Source organism: Phragmites australis, chromosome 12, assembly GCF_958298935.1.
Source record: "Phragmites australis chromosome 12, lpPhrAust1.1, whole genome shotgun sequence".
NCBI lineage: Eukaryota > Viridiplantae > Streptophyta > Magnoliopsida > Poales > Poaceae > Phragmites > Phragmites australis.
This window is the reverse complement of record NC_084932.1, coordinates 16,352,794-16,374,334: the sequence shown is the minus strand read 5'-3', so window position 1 is coordinate 16,374,334 and position 21,541 is coordinate 16,352,794. Positions and strand designations below refer to the sequence as shown.

The window sequence follows — 21,541 nt, the reverse complement described above, 5'->3', positions numbered from 1 at the left end:
CCTCCGTCATTTCTAAGGCATGGCTGACCTAACATGGCAAAGGGATAAACAACCCGGCACCGACACGGCTAAAAGTCTCCATGCCAAAATCACCTGACCCTTCCGATATCCTCAAAACCTAAAACTCTCAGCTCCCCACTCCCACCTACAGCAGCGCAATGCCCCTCGAAACTCGCACCCCGTGGCCGCTAAGCAGCCGCAGGATGCGAAGGGGCTGGGATAAGGGGCACAGGCGAAGCGTCGATGCGGTCAATCATAAAAAGAGAGAAAAAAAGAAAAAAAAACAATATGCTACACAATGCAAGTTGTACATACATAACACACAAAGAGTCTTTTCATATAGCTAACTGCTGTACATCGAGTCTATACACAGCAAACTGGCTAGCCTGCTACGCCTCCTTGTACCACTACAGGAAGACGAGGGTGCCTAACCACCACGCCTCCCCGAAACACTGCGGAACCCGGAGAGTCGTTCCTGACAACTGCGCACAGGAGGCCGACACAAGCCCCCTCCGTGAGAAGAGCTACTGCCCAAAATAGAGACTCGGCCTCGGGAAGACGAAGGATCCAACGGGAAAGGATACGAGTCGAAGGCTAAGAAGTCTAGCTCTTCCTCCTCCTGTCCCTCCAGCGAGGCCTCCGCGGCCTATACCTCCTCCACCTTCACCTTGCTGTAACACCCTGATTTTTAAAATTTACAACTTTTTAAAATTTTCCAAGATTATTGAATAGCTTCAACAGTAGTATAGGTTTAAAACCTATTTTCTTAATCAATAAATCAATATAGGTTATTATTTTGTGTGCATTGCATGCTGAGTTTTGTTAAGAGCCAGGTAAATGCATTAGAGTTCTTTTATTTTTGGCATTTTGAGTGAAAAAGATTTTGAAAAGGTTTTTACAAAACTCAGTAGTGAATAAGTTAAGGATCTTAATGGTTGGAATTCAAAATCTTTGAATTCATCATTTATTCAATCCTTGATCATACCTGATCCTTCTCCATCTCAATTCAAATCTTATCCAAATCCTTGTTTAAAGCCAATCTCTCATCTTTCTCAAATTCTACCCAAATCCAAATTCAAATTCCTTATCTACTCCTATTCTTGTTCAACCTCATTTTTTGTTTCTCTTAAATTCACTCCAAACTCAAATTCAAACCCTATTCAAATTTCTCTGCAAAAGTTTTTTTTCTAAATCCTAGATATACTTAACGTGTCTTTGGGCTCAATCTTGCTTAATTCCAAACCCATAGCCAAGTCTTCTAGATGGCCCAACAAAGGATCCACGAAATCTGTAAATTTTCGCGGAGTCCTGGACAGCCTCATCTTCTCATGAAGTGTTGGATTTCAAAACGGCCTCAAATGCAAATCTTGACAATACCAAAGTTGTAGGTCTCGTCGAAAGCTTCGATTTGAACCTATGGAAGTCCTCTTTTGGATAATGGAGCTAGGAGTTGTGCCCCCCGAAATCAGAGTTGCGTAGATAAGTCCGAGTTCAAACAGTTTATCTTGTGGCGCATTTTTGGAAATTAAGATGACTTTTTCAGAAGTTCCAATGACTACCAAAGTTTCTTTTCGAGTAATACAATTCAGAATCAAGAAACATCCAATTTGGAGTCTGGACGATAGAGATATCATCCTTGGAATAGAGAGCTGCGAAAAAGGAAAGCGTAACCGACTCGAACTCGAATCCGATTCGTGTTCGGTTTGGACTCCACCTCAACCAGCCGCCCTAGCACTATAAATATGAGTTGCACGCCATCTACTACCCCTATTCCATGCCCCCAATCCCTAGAAGTCGCTGCTGCCATGTCCGTGCATCGTCAGAGCCGCCGCTGCCGCCGCCTGTGATGCACTACGTCGTCTTCTCCACGAATCCTCCTTCCTTGACCATCAAAGCAATGTGAGGACCCCTTCTTCTCCTCCCTTACATTGTTTGGTTTTGGGAACTTCTTCTCATTCTTGCAATCACAACACAGACATCAAATTATCGTTTTACCCCGACCTTCCATACCCGCCACTGCGACAATCAAGAAAGACTTCACCCCGCTTATGTACTCGTTACAAGTACAGCAATCAAGGTACCAACTTCGGTCCAACATCTACAAATTGAAATAATATTAATACTAAATAGAAACGATAGAGAAGATAGAATAAGTATAAAAATTCTAACTCAATTCTACTAAATTAAGTGTGTATGTGTATTCTAGTGATGTTCAAAAGAACAATTAACATCCAAATATCATACATGTTATCTATAGCGAAGGATCCTAGCTATTTTCTAATAGACAAAGATAGGTCTTAATCCCATTCGAGGATATGTGACTCGAGTAGGTTTCCATGCTCTTGTACGGTTCTGGAGAAAATTTTAGCAGCACCTCCCTGCTGTTCTCCAAATACATATCTTGACAACGAGCTGAGAGGGTGTATATCCGGAGAACAACAGGGAGACTCCACCGAAATTCTCTCTAGAACCAGATAAGAGCACAAAAGCCTACTACTCGGGCAACATATCCTCGAACTGTCCAAAGTATTTGGACAATTCGGGAGCATTTTCTTATAAATATGACCAGTTGCCAAGTCTTATTAATAATCAAACACTCCCGAATGGGAGATGTAGGTTACGCATGTACACTAGTTAAGGGGGACAATCCATATATATCAAGATCTGGGAGAAGGAGCAAAAAAATATATTCCAACTCAAACCCTAGAATCCACCATGCATATTTGAGCAAGAGGAGGAGGAGAGGGAGGAAGCAAACCTTCAAAGGCCAGGGATAAACCAACCAGGGGGATAATAGATAATAAGCACCAACTTCAAATCACTGAAATTTGATTTGGCCTCAACAAAATCACCAAAAAAAAAAACCGCCCCTTTGCTGAGTAGTCGCGGCGGAAAGACACTATTTGGTTGTGCTGCTCGGTGAATAAAATAATAGTAAATATCACTCATTAGTGATGGGTTATAAGGACACACGTCACTAATGAGTGATCCATTAGTGACTGGTCTTATAATAACCTGTCACTAATGAGTGGCCCCGGCAGGGAGCTGCCAAGGCCACAATTAGTGACAGGTTATAAGGACACCCATCACTAATTATTTAATATTAGTGATGGGTGATAAGGATACCTGTTACTAATGACACATTAGTGACATGTGAAAACTATGGCCCGTTACTAATGACTTCTACAAGAAGAGATTGACTTTCAGAATAGAGGCACACATGCAAACAAAGAGTACTTCAACATCCCTTTCAACAGAACTGAACTGAACTTTGATGGATGACATCCTAAAGCAATGTCAGGATTTGGCAGCGGTCTTCACATTCAAGAACACATATATACATCCAGAAACTTGAATTTAACTCAAGTCAGTCATACAATATGATACATTACATACTTATGCAAATATCCATACATCATTACACTAAAGCATTTGCTAGAGCACAAAACCTTTGATATTTAACATAGTTAAAATCTACAATATTGTATCCTAGTACTTCATTGATATACATTAATGCATGAGTTAGTGCACTCTCTTTCGCTTGACATGGACGTCCCGATGCTTTACCATAGATAGTAAACAATGTCTTATTAGCTGATTCATTTCCACTTTATGAAATCTTATATCAGCCTGGAAGTTGCCTTTAGCAGTGAAGTCCACTCCAGGCCCATAAAAGCTTAACCCAAGATGCTCCATGGCTTGATCTAAGATAACATGAAAGCTAATTGCCGCAAAGGTGTCACAAAAAATATCCTACAAGTAAAGAAAATAAAATTATAAAAATAATACATGCTAACAGTCATGTATATCAAAATAGCCGGATTATATATTACTGTACCATATCATATTCATCAAACTGAGAAAGCCTCTCATTGATCGAAGCCAAATCCTCTTCGCCCTTCTCAAGTGCTTTTATTTGAAAATAGTTGAAGTCAGGCAAAAAGAACTCATGCTCCTCAAGCACTTTCAGGCACCCTTCAATGGCGGTTTTTTCAGAATGCAACAAAATCTGTGATGCCTTGCCATAGGCCCTAATAGTGATATCCCCAGTACTTTCTCCCCTTGAACGGAGATAGGTAGCTTCACAAAATTCCTTCCATCTAGAGTGGATTGCACCAAAGGTATAATATCACCTATCCCATGCATTACCTCTTTAAGCCATATGATCGGTTTCCACACCTACATGATAGGATGATATGAATTGAGCCTAATGTCCTAATGAGTGTTACTATGAGTGTGACAATTAGGGAGAAAAAGAAAAGTGGTTACTATGATCGGTAACGATCGTGGCCGGTGGGGGAATGCCGGCGTCTAGTGCATGAGCCGATGATGAAGTTGTTGGGATCCATCCAATTCCGCCACAGTGATGGCAACGACCCCTGCCACTACCTTGATCCATTGCCCTAACCCTAGCGGGTAGAGGGGTGGCGGTGTACGTTGGGCTATGGTGGAGGGGGGAGGACGGCAGCAGCATCGGCGGCGAGGATGCGAACAGCAGCGGCAACGGGAGGAGGGGGCGAGCGGAAGTGAGCGGAGATGAGAGTGGTCGAGAGAGAGAAATGGGCCGATAAGAGTGGTCGAGCAAATAGGAGTGACATAAATTAGTGACGGGTGATAAGAACACATATCATTAGTAACGGTAACAACTATGATCCGTCACTAATTACTTTAATATTAGTCACGGGTCTCATAACGACCCGTCACTAATGAGTAGGCTACATTTAGTGATGTGTGCCCCATATACTTGCCACTAATGACTGAATTATTAGTGATTGACATTAATGTGACCCATCACTAATATCTTTCGTGACGGGCCTTTCGCTTGTTGTCACTAATGAACCCTCATTAGTGACGGGTCGTGGCCGGGTCCTGGCCCGAGCCACACATTAGTGATGGGTCAACATTGGACCCGTCACTAATACACATGTCTCCTTTGATGGTTTCTTACGTAGTGGTAAGCTCTCTTGTATTAGAGGCTTCCAAACAATAGAGTCACCAGTGCCTGGCCTGAATGAACCATTCCATGGTCATATAGGTAAGCTACTCCCAATCACCGGTTGTTCAGAGAAGGAGCTACTTAAGTGATGATGCACATAGAGCCATCTACTCCATGTTGGAGAGAACTTCTCCGAGTATAATGAAATATGGAGTGATGAAATCTATAGCACAAATATATTGGAGTTCCATTAAGGGTTGTTCATCTTTCTTGCTCATGGAGTTTATTATTTTTTGTGTTCATTTTCATGGTGCTTTCATGGAGGCTGGCTAGTGTGTTCACTATATATGCATGCATGCAGCCGTTATGACTTCTTTGCATCGAGTACAAAGTTGCCAGCATTGGCCAACAAACGTAGTTAATGACCTGAGGTGAGTGGGGAATTAATAGGGGTACTACTAACCAAAATCACCAAAACATGCATGGGGAAGCAAATCATGCCATAGACTCCTGGACAAAATCAGAAGAGAAAGACTTCCAAGAAATATGGATTGAGGGAGTAAAGTGGCATAATATGTGAGCTATGCACTTTTTTCTTTTACCATTTTTTCCATTAGTGTAAAGAAAATGGCCCCATCAGGTCATGATTGTGATTTTTGTGATTAATAACAACATAGTCAGTGAAACTAACATGTTTGTCAGAAATATATGTTAGTATGTCTCATGGATGCAATACATGAAGCCACCGCAGCTGGGACAAAGTTGGACTGAATTGGAGAAGTCTCAAGAAAATTTGCCTCACCGGATGGTCCGCTGCTCCGGGTGTTTGAACTCACTAGAGTATATTTGTCAAATGGGAGAGAGGCCTAAAGACCCCATCGGAAGGTTCGGTGTTTGAACAAAGCGTTCACCGGAGCAATTCTTCCAGAGAAGGTGTTGTGCTGAAGAAAGAAGGTTAAGCTTTACCGGATAGTCCGATGATCAGTGGGAGTTGCACTGGAGTATTTTCAGAGAAAAGAAGAGAATGTTCAACCCATCGGATGGTCTGGTGTGAATGGAATGAACGCTGGACAATACATCGGACAATAAACAGTGCAAAGAGGATGAACGAATTTCAACGCAACAGATGGTCCGGTAATGAAGGTGTGTAACACCAGAGCATTATTTGTAGAGAGGATTGCATTGGCTCGGTTGGCTGAAGTCAACTCACCGGATAGTCTGGTGATGAAGTGATGGCCACTGGATCCATACACTAGAGCAATTTAACCAGAGAAGAAGGAAAGGCTCAGACAGTTCAAGATAACTCACCAGATAGTCTGGTGATGAAGATGAAGTATATACCGGTGTGTCCAATGTTCACAGAGGCTTGAGTGGGGTTCCAACGGCTAGTTTGTGAGTGTACTCACCGGATGATCCGGTGTTAGTACTATTGTTCTCACCGGATCATCCGGTGTTAACAACTTTGAAGAGCCGTTGGATTAATGGCTAGTACGCGAGTTTGAGACTATAAATACCCACCCACTTGGCCATTTGAAGGTGCTGGAGTCCAGAGAAGCTCATGTACACCTGATAAGACATCCAAACTACCAATGTGCTTAAAGTGATCATCCAAGGTGATTACTCACAAGATTAGAGAGTGTTTAGTGCTTATAGGCCTAGAGAGAGTGTTGCTAGGTAATTGCTGCCTAAAGAGTGGATCAAGGAGTGATCCAACCTTGTACCAAGTGGTACGTTGGCACATTAGAGTATTGGTGACTCACTGACACGCTTGTTGACCCTCCGACTTGGTGTGGAGCATCGGAAAGGTGATTGTGCGAGGACGTGGAGACCCTTGCCTTTGTAGCTCAAGCTCCAAAGTGATCATAATGTCAAGGAACTGAAAAAAAGACTAGTGGTGAGATCTTGCCTTGGTGGCTTGGTTGCTCATTCGGGTGGAGGCCTTATTTTGTGACTTGGTGGCTCAAAAGCCGTGACCAGGTGCCAACTAAGAGCATATCCTTTATGGAACTCAAACGTGGACTAGGGGTGGGATTCATACTATCGATACCACGGAAAAAATTCCTTATGCCAAGTTTACTCTCTCTACCTTATTTACGTTTCCGCATTTACATTCTTGCAATTTACCTTCTTAGATAGGTTGCAAGTGCTTTGATCGATAGAGTAGACACACTAGATAAACTTAAAACACATTTAGATAGAAATTGTATAAGTTTATCTTGTGTTGTTTTTTGGAGCCAAAATAGTTCTAAGTGTCCTAATTCACCCTCCCTCTTAGGACGTTACTGATCCCTTCAATTGGTATCAGATCTAGGGCTTACATCTAGCTCTACAATTTATGTTAGAGCTTCACAACTTTCATAAAATTTTACCAATTCAAGTGGCATTTGAGCCTTAGTCTCATTTTGAATGGTTTGGCTTCACCGCCTAGTGAGTTGTAACGTGCGGAGTTGGGATGGATTCCCATAGTGCTCCACTTTTCGATGGCACAACTTTACCACAGTGAAAAATTCTAATGACTTGTTATTTGCAAGCACGAGGGTTAGATATTTCGAGAATCATCGAGGAAGGGATGAGACCTCGCATCACCAACAAGGAGAGGCAATTAGATGTATTGGCTAAGAGTATCCTTTTATCATCTATATGTGTTGATGTATTTAATCGTGTTTATTTTCTCACTAATGTACATGATATTTGAACTAGTCTCATTGAAATACATGAAGGCACAAAGGATGTGCTCAATGAAAAATATCATGTGCTTTGTTACTAAGCTCAATGGCATCAAGCAACTACCCCATGAAAGTACTAATGATATGTATTTTTGTTTGAATATTCTTGTTAATGAGATCAATGGGTTAGGTTTGACGTCAATTGAAGATGATCAAGTGGTGAGAAGAATACTTCAAGCTCTTCTTCCAAAGTATAAGTTGATAGTCTCCATCATCTACGACAACAATGAGATAAAGAAGATGACTCCAAGTCAAGTGCTCGACAAGATCATCGCCCATAAGATGATAATGAAAATGGGGGTGAAAGCTTCTTCCTCATCAACATCAAGAACCTTGCTCTTACAAGCAAGCAAACTCAATGCCAACACATGAAGGCAAGGATGAGGAGACAAGAGCAAGAGTCAAGCTTAAGCGAAGATAATGGTGATAAAGATGAAGAGAGCTATGAAGAGGATGATCAAAGCATATCAAGTGATGAAGAAATTGATCCTAAGATGATCAAGCTCTTCTCAAAGTTAGAGAAGAATATGAAGAGGATCAATACCAAGGTTGATCATCCTTTCTTCATTGAAGACTTGATCAACACAATTGATCACATTAAGACGGAGAAGAAGACCAAGATCAAGAAGAGGGAGACAACGGGAAAAGCCAAGACATTTGCTTACATAGAGAGATGGGTGAGCGAAGATGAAGAGTCAAGCTCAAGTGATGAAAGCTTCACCATCCTCCCCTCTAAGAAAAGCTCTTCCTCAAGATCATCATCACACAAGTCATCATCACGCAAGTCATCTCACAAGTATTTTATGGCCAAATGTATGGATAGCGATGTAATTCGATGAGGATTCTCCTTCCTATGATGAACTCCTTCATTTAATCAATGAGCAACAAAGGGCTCTTAAGAAATAATCAAAAGAGCTTAAGAAATTTGATGCACTTAATGACATTCATACTACCTTTGTTTCTAATTATGAACAATTATTGTGAAAATTAAATTTGCTAAACAAAGAGCATGAAGAGCTTAAAGCTAAATTTGACTGCATTGAATATCAAACTAAGGTCTCTTTGAAGCTATCTACCTCTCTATTTAATTACAATTATAAGGTAGATGCTTCCACTTCTTATGATATTAATCAATTTATCATGCTCACCCCTTTGCAATGAGAAATGCATTGAGAATGTTTTTGTAGAACTATCTAATGACCTTAAAGCATAAGAGAATAATGAGCTTAAGCAAGAAGTGGAAAAGCACAATAAGGACTTGACAAGTTTAAAGGGCAAAGGACATGTCTAACCTCCTCAAGATAACCGTGCTTTCATGGTGAAGAAACTTGCAGAGGGGTCCACCGTGACATACTTCAAATACCATCAAGAAGACTACAAATCCTTCCAATACAAGCAAGCCAAGAAGGAGACCAAGGAGAAGAAGAAGGCGAACCTCTCCAACAAGACCTCCAACCTCTACATGAAGCCCAACTACAAGATCAAGACTAAGAGCAACCACTACAAGCTTAAGAAGGAGGACAATGGCAAGGTGGTTGCACACATAGTTGGGAGAAAGGACCGGAGGTGGAACCAACCCATTTGGGTGCTAAGGTAGTCATCACCAACATAAAGGAACCCAAATCGGTTTAGGTTTCAAAGAAGACTTGATGTGCACACGTCCATGGATCACGTGTGACGAGTAGATGTGTCCCGATCTTCTCGAAGGATCCGCGAACTTGATAACTTGTCGCTGCGTGACCTGGTGAAGAGGCAATGCACCGCGAGACTGTCCATGCGACGAACTACCGAGACAATCACCCTTCTACGTACCGACGAAACAGCCCACGCAATCACGCCGTATAGATGTGAAGGCACAAACTGGGTGAACCGCAGTTCGGCGTTCTACAACTCCCTCAGGAATCGAAAGAACAAGTTTGCAAGCCTCTCAAGACTCACGCTGGAACAAGAACTCAAAGAGTTTGTATTTCTGAATTTGCAATCCTCCCGTTACTGTTCACGTCACCCATTACAGGGATATATAATACTAGTGGAGTTTCAGTTTGGAAGAAATAAATGAGAACATGTAGTGGAAAGTTGTAACACTACTTTTATTAATAGCCAGGCCTAGTGGGACGCATGGATGGTTGGCATTCTTCTGCATGCATGCTGCAACGTGTGTGGATAGCAACCCGGTTGCTGGCTGCATGCATTCCTATCTTCCGAAATATTTGCTTGCACTCCAACGACTGTTATTCATGGTAGCTAAATGTTCTTTTCTCTCTCTCTTGCACGTCCAGGTTCCTTGCTTATATTTGGCGGGCAGAATCCATCATCATCCCACGCTTGTTCGTGCACTCCATCATTCCTAAGAACATTGAAACAAGTACTCAAAAGCATAGGCCCATTCAACATAATCTGATTATTAAGCATAAGGTTAGCATTCACCTGAGAATGAATTTCCTTCTCCAATTGTTTTGCTCTACTCCTTGTAATCGGACCAGCTATATCAAATGTAGTTTCATTTGGAGCTGAATGAATGCTAGGAATGTCCTCATTAGCCTCCCCCTCTTGAGAAGGAGTCGTCCTCGACTCAGGCTCACCAACAAATGGAAGCAAGTCTTTGACATTGAATGTTGTACTCACATTGGAATATTCAGGCGGCAGCTCAATTTTGTAAGCATTATCATTTATCTTGTGTAAAACCTTGAACGGACCATCACCCCTAGGAGATAACTTACTCTTGCGCTGTTGGGGAAATCGATCCTTGCGTAGATGCAACCACACGAGGTCTCCGGGCTGGAATGTAACCTTCTTCTTACCTTTGTTCGCTTGCTTTGCATATTGTGCTGATTTCTTCTCGATATTCCTTCTTGTCTCATCATGTAGCTTCTTGAGAAAATCCGATCTCTTTGCTGCATCCAAGTTAACTTGTTCCTGTAATGGTAAAGGCAAAAGATCCATGGGAGTATGCGGCTTAAAACCATAAACAATTTCAAATGGACAAAAATTTGTTGTGGAATGGACTACCCGGTTATAAGCAAATTCAACATGTGGAAGGCAGTCTTCCCACAGCTTCAAATTCTTTTTCAGCACGGCACGCAGCATGGTGGATAGGGTACGGTTGACAACTTCAGTTTGCCCATCCGTTTGTGGATGACAAGTGGTGGAAAATAACAACTTCGTGCCAAGTTTAGCCCATAAGGTCTTCCAAAAATAGCTTAGAAATTTTGTATCTCGGTCTGAAACAATAGTCTTTGGCACTCCATGTAGACGAACAATCTCCCTGAAAAACAAATCAGCAACGTGTGAAGCATCATCGCTCTTATGACATGGAATAAAATGTGCCATTTTAGAGAAGCGATCAACAACAACAAAGATAGAATCCCTCCCCCTCTGAGACCTAGGTAACCCCAGAATAAAATCCATGGATATATCTTCCCAAGGTACAGTTGGGATTGGTAATGGAGTATAAAGACCATGGGGATTAAGGCGGGACTTAGCTTTCAAGCAGATTATGCAGCGCTCAACATGTCGCTGGACATCACGTCGCATATGTGGCCAAAAGAAATGATCAGAGAGCATGTCCAATGTCTTTTTGATGCCAAAATGACCAGCTAAGCCACCAGCATGTGCTTCCTGCAAAAGAACTTGACGAATCGAACAGGCTGGAATACATAGTTTGTTAGTCCGAAATAAGAAACCATCATGCACATAATACTTGTCCCAGCCTTTTCCAGCAATGCAATGAGAGAAAGGTTCTTTAAAATCAAAGTCATCAGCATAAAGTGTTTTAATGGATTCCAAACCAAGCACTTTTGTATCTAATTGTGTAACCAAGCCACATCTCCGTGATAAAGTATCAGCAACAATGTTATCTTTCCCACGCTTATGTTTTACAACATAGGGAAATGTTTCAATGAACTCAATCCATTTAGCATGTCGACGGTTCAGCTTGCCTTGGCTTTTGAGATATTTTAAAGCTTCATGATCAGAGTGGATGACAAATTCTTTAGGTAACAAATAATGTTGCCAAACTGCCAAAACTCGAACTAAGGCATAAAGCTCTTTGTCATAGACAGAGTAATTCAGATGTGGACCATTTAACTTTTCAGAAAAGTAGGCAACAGGTTTACGTTCCTGAAGTAGCACACCTCCAATGCCAATACCACTTGCATCACATTCGATCTCAAAGGTCTTACCAAAGTCTGGTAGTTGTAGCAGCGGTGCTTCACAAAGCTTTCTTTTCAACTCTTCGAAGGCTTGGTCCTGTTCATCTCCCCACTTGAATGGAACATCCTTCTTTGTCAAATTGTTAAGGGGTGCAGCGATTGCACTGAAATCTTTGACAAAGCGCCGGTAGAAACCTGCAAGACCATGGAAACTTCGAACTTGGCTCACATTTTTAGGAGTAGGCCAATCCTTTATCGCTTTAATCTTCTCTTCATCAACCTGGATGCCATCTGCAGTCACAACAAAACCAAGGAAAACAACACGATCTGTGCAAAAGGTGCACTTAGAAATATTTCCATACAATTTCTCGTCTCTCAAAACAGCAAGGACTGCACGGATATGATCAAGATGCTCATCAAATGATTTACTATAGATCAAGATATTATCAAAATAGACAACCACGAATTTGCCAATGAAAGCTCTTAAAACGTGATTCATTAAACGCATAAAAGTTGAAGGAGCATTCGTCAAACCAAAGGGCATCACAAGCCATTCATATAAGCCAAATTTGGTCTTAAATGCTGTCTTCCATTCATCACCAATTTTCATGCGAATTTGGTGATAGCCGCTGCGTAAATCAATCTTGGTGAAAATAGTTGAGCCACTCAATTCATCTAACATGTCATCAAGCCGTGGAATGGGATGGCAATATCTAACAGTTATAGCATTGATAGCACGACAATCAACACACATGCGCCAAGAGCCATCTTTCTTTGGGACTAAAAGAACGGGAACAGCACATGGTGATAAAGATTCACGAACATACCCTTTGTCCAAAAGCTCTTTTACCTGTCGCTGAATTTCCTTTGTCTCTTCGGGATTGGTGCGGTAGGCTGTACGATTTGGAAGAGAAGCATTTGGTACCAAATCAATTGGATGCTCAATTCCGCGGAGTGGAGGAAGTCCAGCTGGCACCTCATCGGGAAAAACATCTTCGAAGTCCTGTAAGAGATCAAGAACAACACTAGGCAGCGATGAATGTAAATCGGTAGTTGAAAGTAGGACCTCCTTGTGCAAGAGCACAAAGAATGGGGCTGTGGTGTTCTTCACTTCTCTCAAATCACTCCTGCTCACAAATAAGCATTCATTTTGGCGTAGCTGTTTTGAAGTGGAATGAGGCTTTATGTGGCTGGATGGGTTAGGAGTCTCTCCCTTACTAGTGTTGGGGGCCTCACTCAATTTTCTTTTCTCAGATTCTTCTCTTTTCATGCGAGCCACATCTGAAGCATAGATCTCTTCTGGAGGTAATGGAACAAGAATCACCTTCTTGTCTTTGTGAATGAAAGTATATTTGTTAGACCGTCCAAAGTGCACCGAATCCACATCAAATTGCCATGGACGACCCAGCAGTAAATGGCATGCTTGCATGGGTACAATATCACAATCAACCTCTCCATGATAGTCACCAATGGAGAATGACAAGCGGACCATAGCTGAAACCTTCACTGTCCCAGAATTATTCAGCCATTGCATGTGGTACGGATGTGGATGGCGACGTGTCTGCAAACCAAGCTTCTCAACAAGCAAAGCACTAACAATATTGTTGCAGCTCCCACCATCAATGATGAAGCGGCACACCTGTCCTTTCACTTTGCATCGTGATTGAAACAAATTGTGGCGCTGGCCTTGCTCAGCAGCAACAAATTGTGTTGACAGAACCCGCCGAACCACCAAAGAAGGAGCTGGTGTATTCAGAGTAGAAGGCGCCAAATCAGGAAAATCAGCAAGCAACTTATCAAAATCAGCACAAGTAATCTCGGCTGGATGCTGAAGAACATCATCTTGGGATAAGTCATCTTGAGAAAAATCTGGAAGAGATTGAATGGCTAAACAATTCAGACCTAGCTCAAAAGTACCATCATCTGCTGAATACTCACAAGTGTCAAGAGAAAGGTCTGCTAGTGCTTGGGTAATAGGCTCATCCTCCTCTTCACTTTGAGAATCATAAGAACCGTCTGCAAGTACAATAATAGTGCGTCTATTGGGACATTCAGCTTGCTTATGTCCATGACCACCACACTTAAAACACTCAATCTTGCTTGTCTTCCGTTGGGCTGCTGTAACAGAGGAGCTGGACTGATTGGAATTTACAGCTTTGCCTCTTGAATCAAAATGTTTGGTAGACGTTGAATTTGAACGAGAAGTTGCACGAGATGAAGGTGTGTGCACCTCTGACCCGTGCTGCTGTGAATGGCGCCATGGAGTAGAACTATTAGGAGCGGAAAATGAAGCACGGTGCTTATAAGATTCAGCAAGCTGCCTTTCTGCTCTTTTTGCAAAATGTAGCAATTCATTCATAGTGTTGTAATTAGTCATGTCCACCTTGTCTGCGATTGGTTTATTAAGACCAACCAGAAATCGAGCCATCGTTGATTCCTCATCTTCAGTGATACCGGTACGAAGTAGACACATTTCCATTTCCTGAAAATATTCATCCACACTACGATGACCTTGAACAAGCCTTTTCAGCCTCAAATGTAGCTCACGAGAATAATGTGCAGGAACAAATCGGCGCCTCATTTCTCGTTTCATGTCATCCCAAGTAATACGATCATGGCCAACACGGCGGAAATCAGCACATACTTGATTCCACCAAGTGATTGCATAACCTGTGAACTCAATAGCAGCAAGTTTTGCCTTCTTTTCAGGAGCATAATCATATAAATCAAAGATCTGATCAACCTTGGTCTCCCATTGAAAATAATCATCAGCATTCTCCTTGCCATTGAATTTAGGAATAGACACTTTAACCTTGCCCAAACTATCATCATCACGACGACGATCAGGAGCAACACGACGTCGTTCATGATGGCCATAATTGCCACCAAACATTCCTCCACCATCAGCATCAGAATCTGCATCATAATCTCGAGCACCTCCAACTGGAATGCGCCGCGCACGACCAAACATGTGGTGCCGAACATTATCAGCATCGTTATTGCCCAATCTATTACCCTGGCCGCGACCAGCAGCGCCACGTCCACGGCCAGCAGCTCGACGTGCCGCCTCAGCTTGAAGACGTGCAGCTTCACCCTCCAATGCAGCAGCGGCAGCATCATCAAAATCGGCATCATTTTGTGGAAACTCCGCTTCAGTTTGCACTTGGTGCTGGAGGGTTTGCAGCTGCTCCATCAATTGGTTAATTTGAGTTCGTAACTGCTGGAATTCCTCCATTGATACAGCAGCACCGGTGTTGGTTCGAGACCCATTTGCATCATCATTTCCTGCCATATTAGTAGAGGCAACAATATAGGACAATAGAAATATGTGGAATATATGTGGAGTCACTCCTCACCGCTTACTGAACAAGTTCTTTCTCTTCCTGAAAGGTCAAGAACCGGGGCAGCAATCTGCAGTGGAAGAGTGATTGTACCAGAGACGACGGTGCAACAGCTCACGATGCTTTGAGTGGAATTTGGTGGGGTAAAAAAAAAATATAAGTGCAGTGCTCTGAAAAGTAGTGATGCAAAATCGAATAATAATCCAAAAGAGAAACACAAGTCTAAGTTGCTGATCACAAAGAAAAACAGGTGGAAAGGAAAGGAGCAAGGTAAAAGAAGTGGATGGAAGGAAACAATTGGCACCAATCGAACTGCTGCTCAAGCCCCTTTTTTTTTGTTTTGTTTTTTTTTTAACTGACCCACTCTTTTCCTGTCTTTCTTTCGACTTATATTGTTTTTTTTTGTACTTTTTGACAAATACAGCACAAAACTGTCAATTAAGGGTGGCGCAGCATAAGAAACAAGAATTCCGGTGCAGAATGTGTGGCTGATGTGGAAGCAAGCAAGGGTGGGATGGGTGGGAATTTTTTTTTATATAGGTTTCAGAGAGCAAATGAAGATCAGATCAAGGGTAAAGCCTATGAAATTCAGATCAGAAAAAAAAAATCAGACCAACAGAAATCAGCAAATAGACAAGTCTCAGAGGATTGAAAACTCGATAATGCAAACTACGAATCAGCTGCACAAGTGAGAGGCTATAGGTCTATATAATTTTTTTTTGTGGCTATTTGTGGACTGTAGGTATATAAAAATCTATCCTACCAAAAGCAAGAATGATCCTACCGAGTCAACGGAGGCTTTGATACCAAATGATGTGCACACGTCCATGGATCACGTGTGACGAGTAGATGTGTCCCGATCTTCTCGAAGGATCCGCGAACTTGATAACTTGTCGTTGCGTGACCTGGTGAAGAGGCAATGCACCGCGAGACTATCCACGCGACGAACTACCGAGACAATCACCCTTCTACGTACCGACGAAACAGCCCACGCAATCACACCGTATAGATGTGAAGGCACAAACTGGGTGAACCGCAGTTCGGCGTTCTACAACTCCCTCAGGAATCGAAAGAACAAGTTTGCAAGCCTCTCAAGACTCACGCTGGAACAAGAACTCAAAGAGTTTGTATTTCTGAATTTGCAATCCTCCCGTTACTGTTCACGTCACCCATTACAGGGATATATAATACTAGTGGAGTTTCAGTTTGGAAGAAATAAATGAGAACATGTAGTGGAAAGTTGTAACACTACTTTTATTAATAGCCAGGCCTAGTGGGACGCATGGATGGTTGGCATTCTTCTGCATGCATGCTGGAACGTGTGTGGATAGCAACCCGGTTGCTGGCTGCATGCATTCCTATCTTCCGAAATATTTGCTTGCACTCCAACGACTGTTATTCATGGTAGCTAAATGTTCTTTTCTCTCTCTCTTGCACGTCCAGGTTCCTTGCTTATATTTGGCGGGCAGAATCCATCATCATCCCACGCTTGTTCGTGCACTCCATCATTCCTAAGAACATTGAAACAAGTACTCAAAAGCATAGGCCCATTCAACATAATCTGATTATTAAGCATAAGGTTAGCATTCACCTGAGAATGAATTTCCTTCTCCAATTGTTTTGCTCTACTCCTTGTAATCGGACCAGCTATATCAAATGTAGTTTCATTTGGAGATGAATGAATGCTAGGAATGTCCTCAATATATGTTTATAGTCCTCTTTAGAGGAATATTGACAAAGGGGGTGGGGGGGGGAGTTTGACGACCAAAGCAAGATGAACGATGCGAGAAGATTGTAGAAACAAGCAAGACATCTAGGAATGTCGAAGTTGACAAAGAGAGAGAAGAAAAGTTGCTAGGCGCCTAGATTGACAAAAGAGAAGCTCTTGCATAGGTCGTTCAAGGGAGATAGTGGCAATGGAGAAAGGGAGAGCCACAACAAAGAGGGACGAAGTGGTAAGAACATGCATCCAAGCAATGTGGTAAGACTTTATGCTCGTTTATGATCTTTACATTTGGTATCATTTATTATTTTTCACTTACTTTGGTTGTGTTGTCATCAATCACCAAAAATAGAGAGATTATAGCGAAAATAGCCCCATTAGGCCATGATTGTGATTTTGGTGATTAATAACAACATAGTCAATGGGACTAACATGTTTGTCAAAAATATATGTTAGTAGGTCTCATGTATGCAATACATGAAGAAACCACCGTAGCCTTGACAAAGTTGGACTGAACTGGAGAAGTCCCAGGAAGATTTGCCTCACCAGATGGTCCGATGCTTCGGGTGTTTGAACTCACTAGAATATATTTGTTAAATAGGAGAGAGGCCTGAAGACCTCACCATAAGGTTTGGTGTTTAAGTGGTTCACATTTCTCTCCTCTCATCAAATGTAGCTCTCCACCTGTGACCTATGGCAATATGAGCTAATTTCTTCCCTTTGTTGTAGCGTGACACTATTGTATTGTAGCACATCTGGCACAACTATATAAATGAATAGAACCCACCACGGTGGATGTGTGCGGTATTTTCCCAATTCTCTCTACTCTTTCTTACATTGTACCAGAACCATTCTTTCCCACACAAGATTATGTCTGCTAAAAACTCCAACTCCAGCACCTCAACTATGAACTCCACCTCCGCTGGAATCCTGCCACAATCATCCTTTGGCCATCTAATCACTATCAAGCTGAACCGCAACAACCATCTACTCTGGAAGGTTCAAATCCTTCCCTTCCTAAGGAGCCAACAGCTGCTTGGTCTTATTTATGGCTCCTACAATGCACCCACAAGGATGACCATCACCATCCAAGGCACGGGTGACAATGTCAACACTGTGCATAGACCAAACCTAGCATATTAGTCTTGGATCCTTCAGGATCAACCTGTGCTTAGTGCACTCTTATATTCCATGTCTCCTGAAATCTTGTTGCAGGTCCTATTCCTCTCCACATCCGTGGGTGGCTCTAGAGCGCATGTTTGTGTCCCAATCTCGAGCCAAGATTATGCAAATACGGTGACAACTGGCGACTGTGCAAAAGAAGAATCTCATGATGTGTGATTACTTTCACAAAGTAAAAGGACTCATGGACTCATTGGCTATAGCTAGCTGACCTCTAAAAGATGAAGAAACCCTCTCCTACCTCTTCATCGGTCTCAACACCGACTGCAATCCAATCATGACATCTCTCCTTATTCGGTCAGATCCCCTTAGCCTCGATGACATCTATGCCCATATGCTCATGTTTGAGATGGACTAGAGCACAACTCTAGGGTGCCAATCGGCTCCTCGGTTAATTTGGTTACACAAGGCAGGAGTGGTGGTAGCTGACAAGGATGTGGTCATGGCCGCGCCAGTGCCAATGAAGGGCATGAACATTAGGGGAATAACAACTCCAACAGCAACAACACCAATGGCAAGGTTTTGTGCCAAGTTTGTGGGAATGTCGACCACTCAGCACTCAAGTGCTAGTAAAGGTTAGATCAATCCTATCAGCTAGAAGACAAGTGCATCACGGGCTCTGCGGTAACCATGCCCACGTATAACATCAACCCAAATTTGTACACTGGCATGGTGCCACCGATCATACAACAAATGATCTTTATTAGCTAATGATGCATGAACGGTACAACAGGAAGGATCAGGTTCACACTACCAATGGAGTAGGTATGGTCATTTCCCATGTTGGTCACTTTAAGATTAACACTCCCTACCGTGATCTCTATCTCAAAAACATTTTACATGTACCAAAAAAATTTCTTATATGTCCATCACTTTACCACTAACAACAATGTTCTTTTTGAGTTACATCCCAACTATTACCTCATCAAGGATCGAGCCACGAGAAAGACCCTGCTCCACAACCATTATAATGGTGACCTTTACTCCTTCTTGCCTCACCATAGTGCCATGCCTAGAAGAGCCCTAGCCAGCACTACTTCCACTCAAGAACAATGGCACTACAGGTTGGGACATCCATTGGCTCTAGTGGTTCAACAAGTAATTTAGCTTTGCAACTTTTCATGTTCTAGCAAAAATAACCATACCTTGATTTGTGATGCATGAAAACTAGCTAAGAGTTGTCAATTACCTTTTTCCTTGTCCAATAATATGCCCTCATCACCTCTTGGGCTCATGTACATCAGTAGGAGGACATAAGTATTGTGTAAGCTTTATAGATGATTTTGGCAAATTTACTTGGCTTTACCTTCTAAAGAAAAAGTCTGATGTTGCAAGAATCTTTATTCAATTTCAAACCAATGTTGTAAGCTTTACCAATGTTGAGTGTGAATCCTCGATAAACGAATTCTTAGTGTTCAATATGACTAGGGTGGTATGTACCAGAAACTACACCCTATCATCACCCAAATTTGTCCTCACACTCACCAGCAAAATGGAGTTGCTGAATGAAAACACCAACACGTTGTTGAAGTAGGTTTGTCCCTCCTTATTCATGCCAATATGCCTCTAAAATTTTGGGATGAGGCATTTTAGATTGCATGCTTCCTCATCAACAGGCTTCCTAGCAAGGTAATTCAGTCCTTAACTCATGTAGAGAAGTTATTTGGGACCAAACCGTCATATACCTTTCGCAAAACCTTTTGGTGCTTGCCCAACCTATGACCCTACAATCATCAAAAGCTTCAATTTTGGTAGGTGCGGTGTGTCTTCATAGGTTACAGTGGGCTACAGAAAGGGAACCAGCTTTGTAGGGATCGGTGTAGTCCTAAGAGGGGAGGGTGAATTAGGACACTTAAAACTAATTGGCTCCAAAAACTTCACAAGATAAACCTATATTAATTTCTATTTAAATGTGCTCTAGATTTATCTAATGTATCTACCCTATCGTTCAAAAGATATTACAACCTATCTAGAAAGGTAAATTGCAAGTATGTAAATGCAAAAATGTAAATAAGGTAGAGAAAGCAAACTTGGTGCAAAGGATTTTTATCTCATGGTATCGATGACATAAATATCACCCCTAGTCTACATTGGAGAAGCCACCTAGGCCATAGCTTCCGGACGACACCCGGTCACGGCCCTTGAGCTACCTAGGCCTCAAGTAGGTTGAGCCATCAGGCCATCAAGCATGGTATCACCACAAGCCTGTCTTCTAATTACTTGTCACTATCTTCACTTTAGAGCTTGAGTCAACAAGGCAAGGTATGTGTCCCCCTACAAGAGTCTTGCCGCCGCTTCACACCAAATCGAAGGGTCAACAAGCTTGAGTCACCAAATTCCAAGGTGCTGGAGAGCCACCAAGACTCCAAGGTGCTAGAGTACCACTAGGTACAAGCTAGGACCACTTTTTGATTCCCTCTCTAGGCAGCAATACCTATACATAACTCTCTCTAGGCCTATTAGCACTAACCACTCTATAATCATGTGCTTAATTGCCTTGGATGATTACTTTAAGTACTTTGGTGGCTAGGGTATCTTCACTATAAGAGCTTCCTCTGAACTCCAAAACCTTCAAATGATAAAGTGGAGTGGTATTTATAGCCTTAACCCCATGGACTAATTGTTGTCCTAATGGCTCAACTTTATAGTATATGCCGAATGATCTAGTGTAAATAGTATTGTACTCACCGGACCACCCAACGTGTACATCATCCAAAAAACTAACCGTTGGAACCACACTGAAATCGTGTGTGAACACCGGATGTTCCGCCATGTTCACCAGCTCCATCGTCAGACCATTCGACGTGTACACTGCTTCTGTCAACCGAGCCACTTTCTTCTTTACACAAAATACCAGCTTGTATATCATCAGTGTGCCGGACCATCCAGCATGATCTTCACTCTTTAGCACTTGCAACCTTCTCTGCAAGAAATACTCCGGCGTATTCAACTCCATAACGTCGGACCATTCGGCGTGCTTCAGCTTTTCTCCCCATTGTCAAAAACAATCCGTCATGTACTAGCTTCATGCGTCGAATCTTCCGGCATGTGCAGTTTCCATGAGCTAAAATGCTCCCGCGTGTACAATCTCCTCTGCGCCAGACCTTTCGATGTGTACACTTTCTTTGGGACTTCTCCTTTTTGATCAATCTTCATCCCGGGTTTGATGGCTTCTTCATATATTGCATCCATGAGACCTACTCCAATTTGTTGACAAACATGTTAGTCCTATGAACTATATTGTCATTAATCACCAAAATCACATACATGCCCTAAATGGTCACTACAATCTCTCTAAGGGTATGTTTGCTACAATCTCTTCTGTTGGAGCAAGAGTTCATCTTTCCCCAGCAAGTACGGTGAGAGTTTCTTCTAAGGAGGAGACTCAAGCTTGGAGACGAAGTTTAAGAGGAAGGAACACCACGAATGTATTGATGGTAGAAAAAATGGATCGATCTGGGAGGAGTATCATAGTGTGACTT

The 21,541-nt window shown here is 42.3% G+C and overlaps 1 protein-coding gene across 1 annotated transcript in view; it reads right to left on the bottom strand.

Annotated features, from left to right (window-relative positions):
• Nucleotides 1-9,906: 9,906 nt before the first annotated feature.
• The window catches only part of LOC133886353 (uncharacterized), a 58,262-nt gene continuing 46,627 nt past the window's right edge, over nucleotides 9,907-21,541 (bottom strand). Inside the window, exons 4-9 of the mRNA XM_062326084.1 lie at nucleotides 13,776-15,098; nucleotides 13,194-13,562; nucleotides 12,564-12,818; nucleotides 11,479-12,140; nucleotides 10,573-11,361; nucleotides 9,907-10,440 (exon numbers count right to left, since the gene is read on the bottom strand). Coding sequence (XP_062182068.1) covers nucleotides 9,907-10,440; nucleotides 10,573-11,361; nucleotides 11,479-12,140; nucleotides 12,564-12,818; nucleotides 13,194-13,562; nucleotides 13,776-15,098 — 3,932 coding nt within the window. The remainder of the gene's footprint in view (nucleotides 10,441-10,572; nucleotides 11,362-11,478; nucleotides 12,141-12,563; nucleotides 12,819-13,193; nucleotides 13,563-13,775; nucleotides 15,099-21,541) is intronic.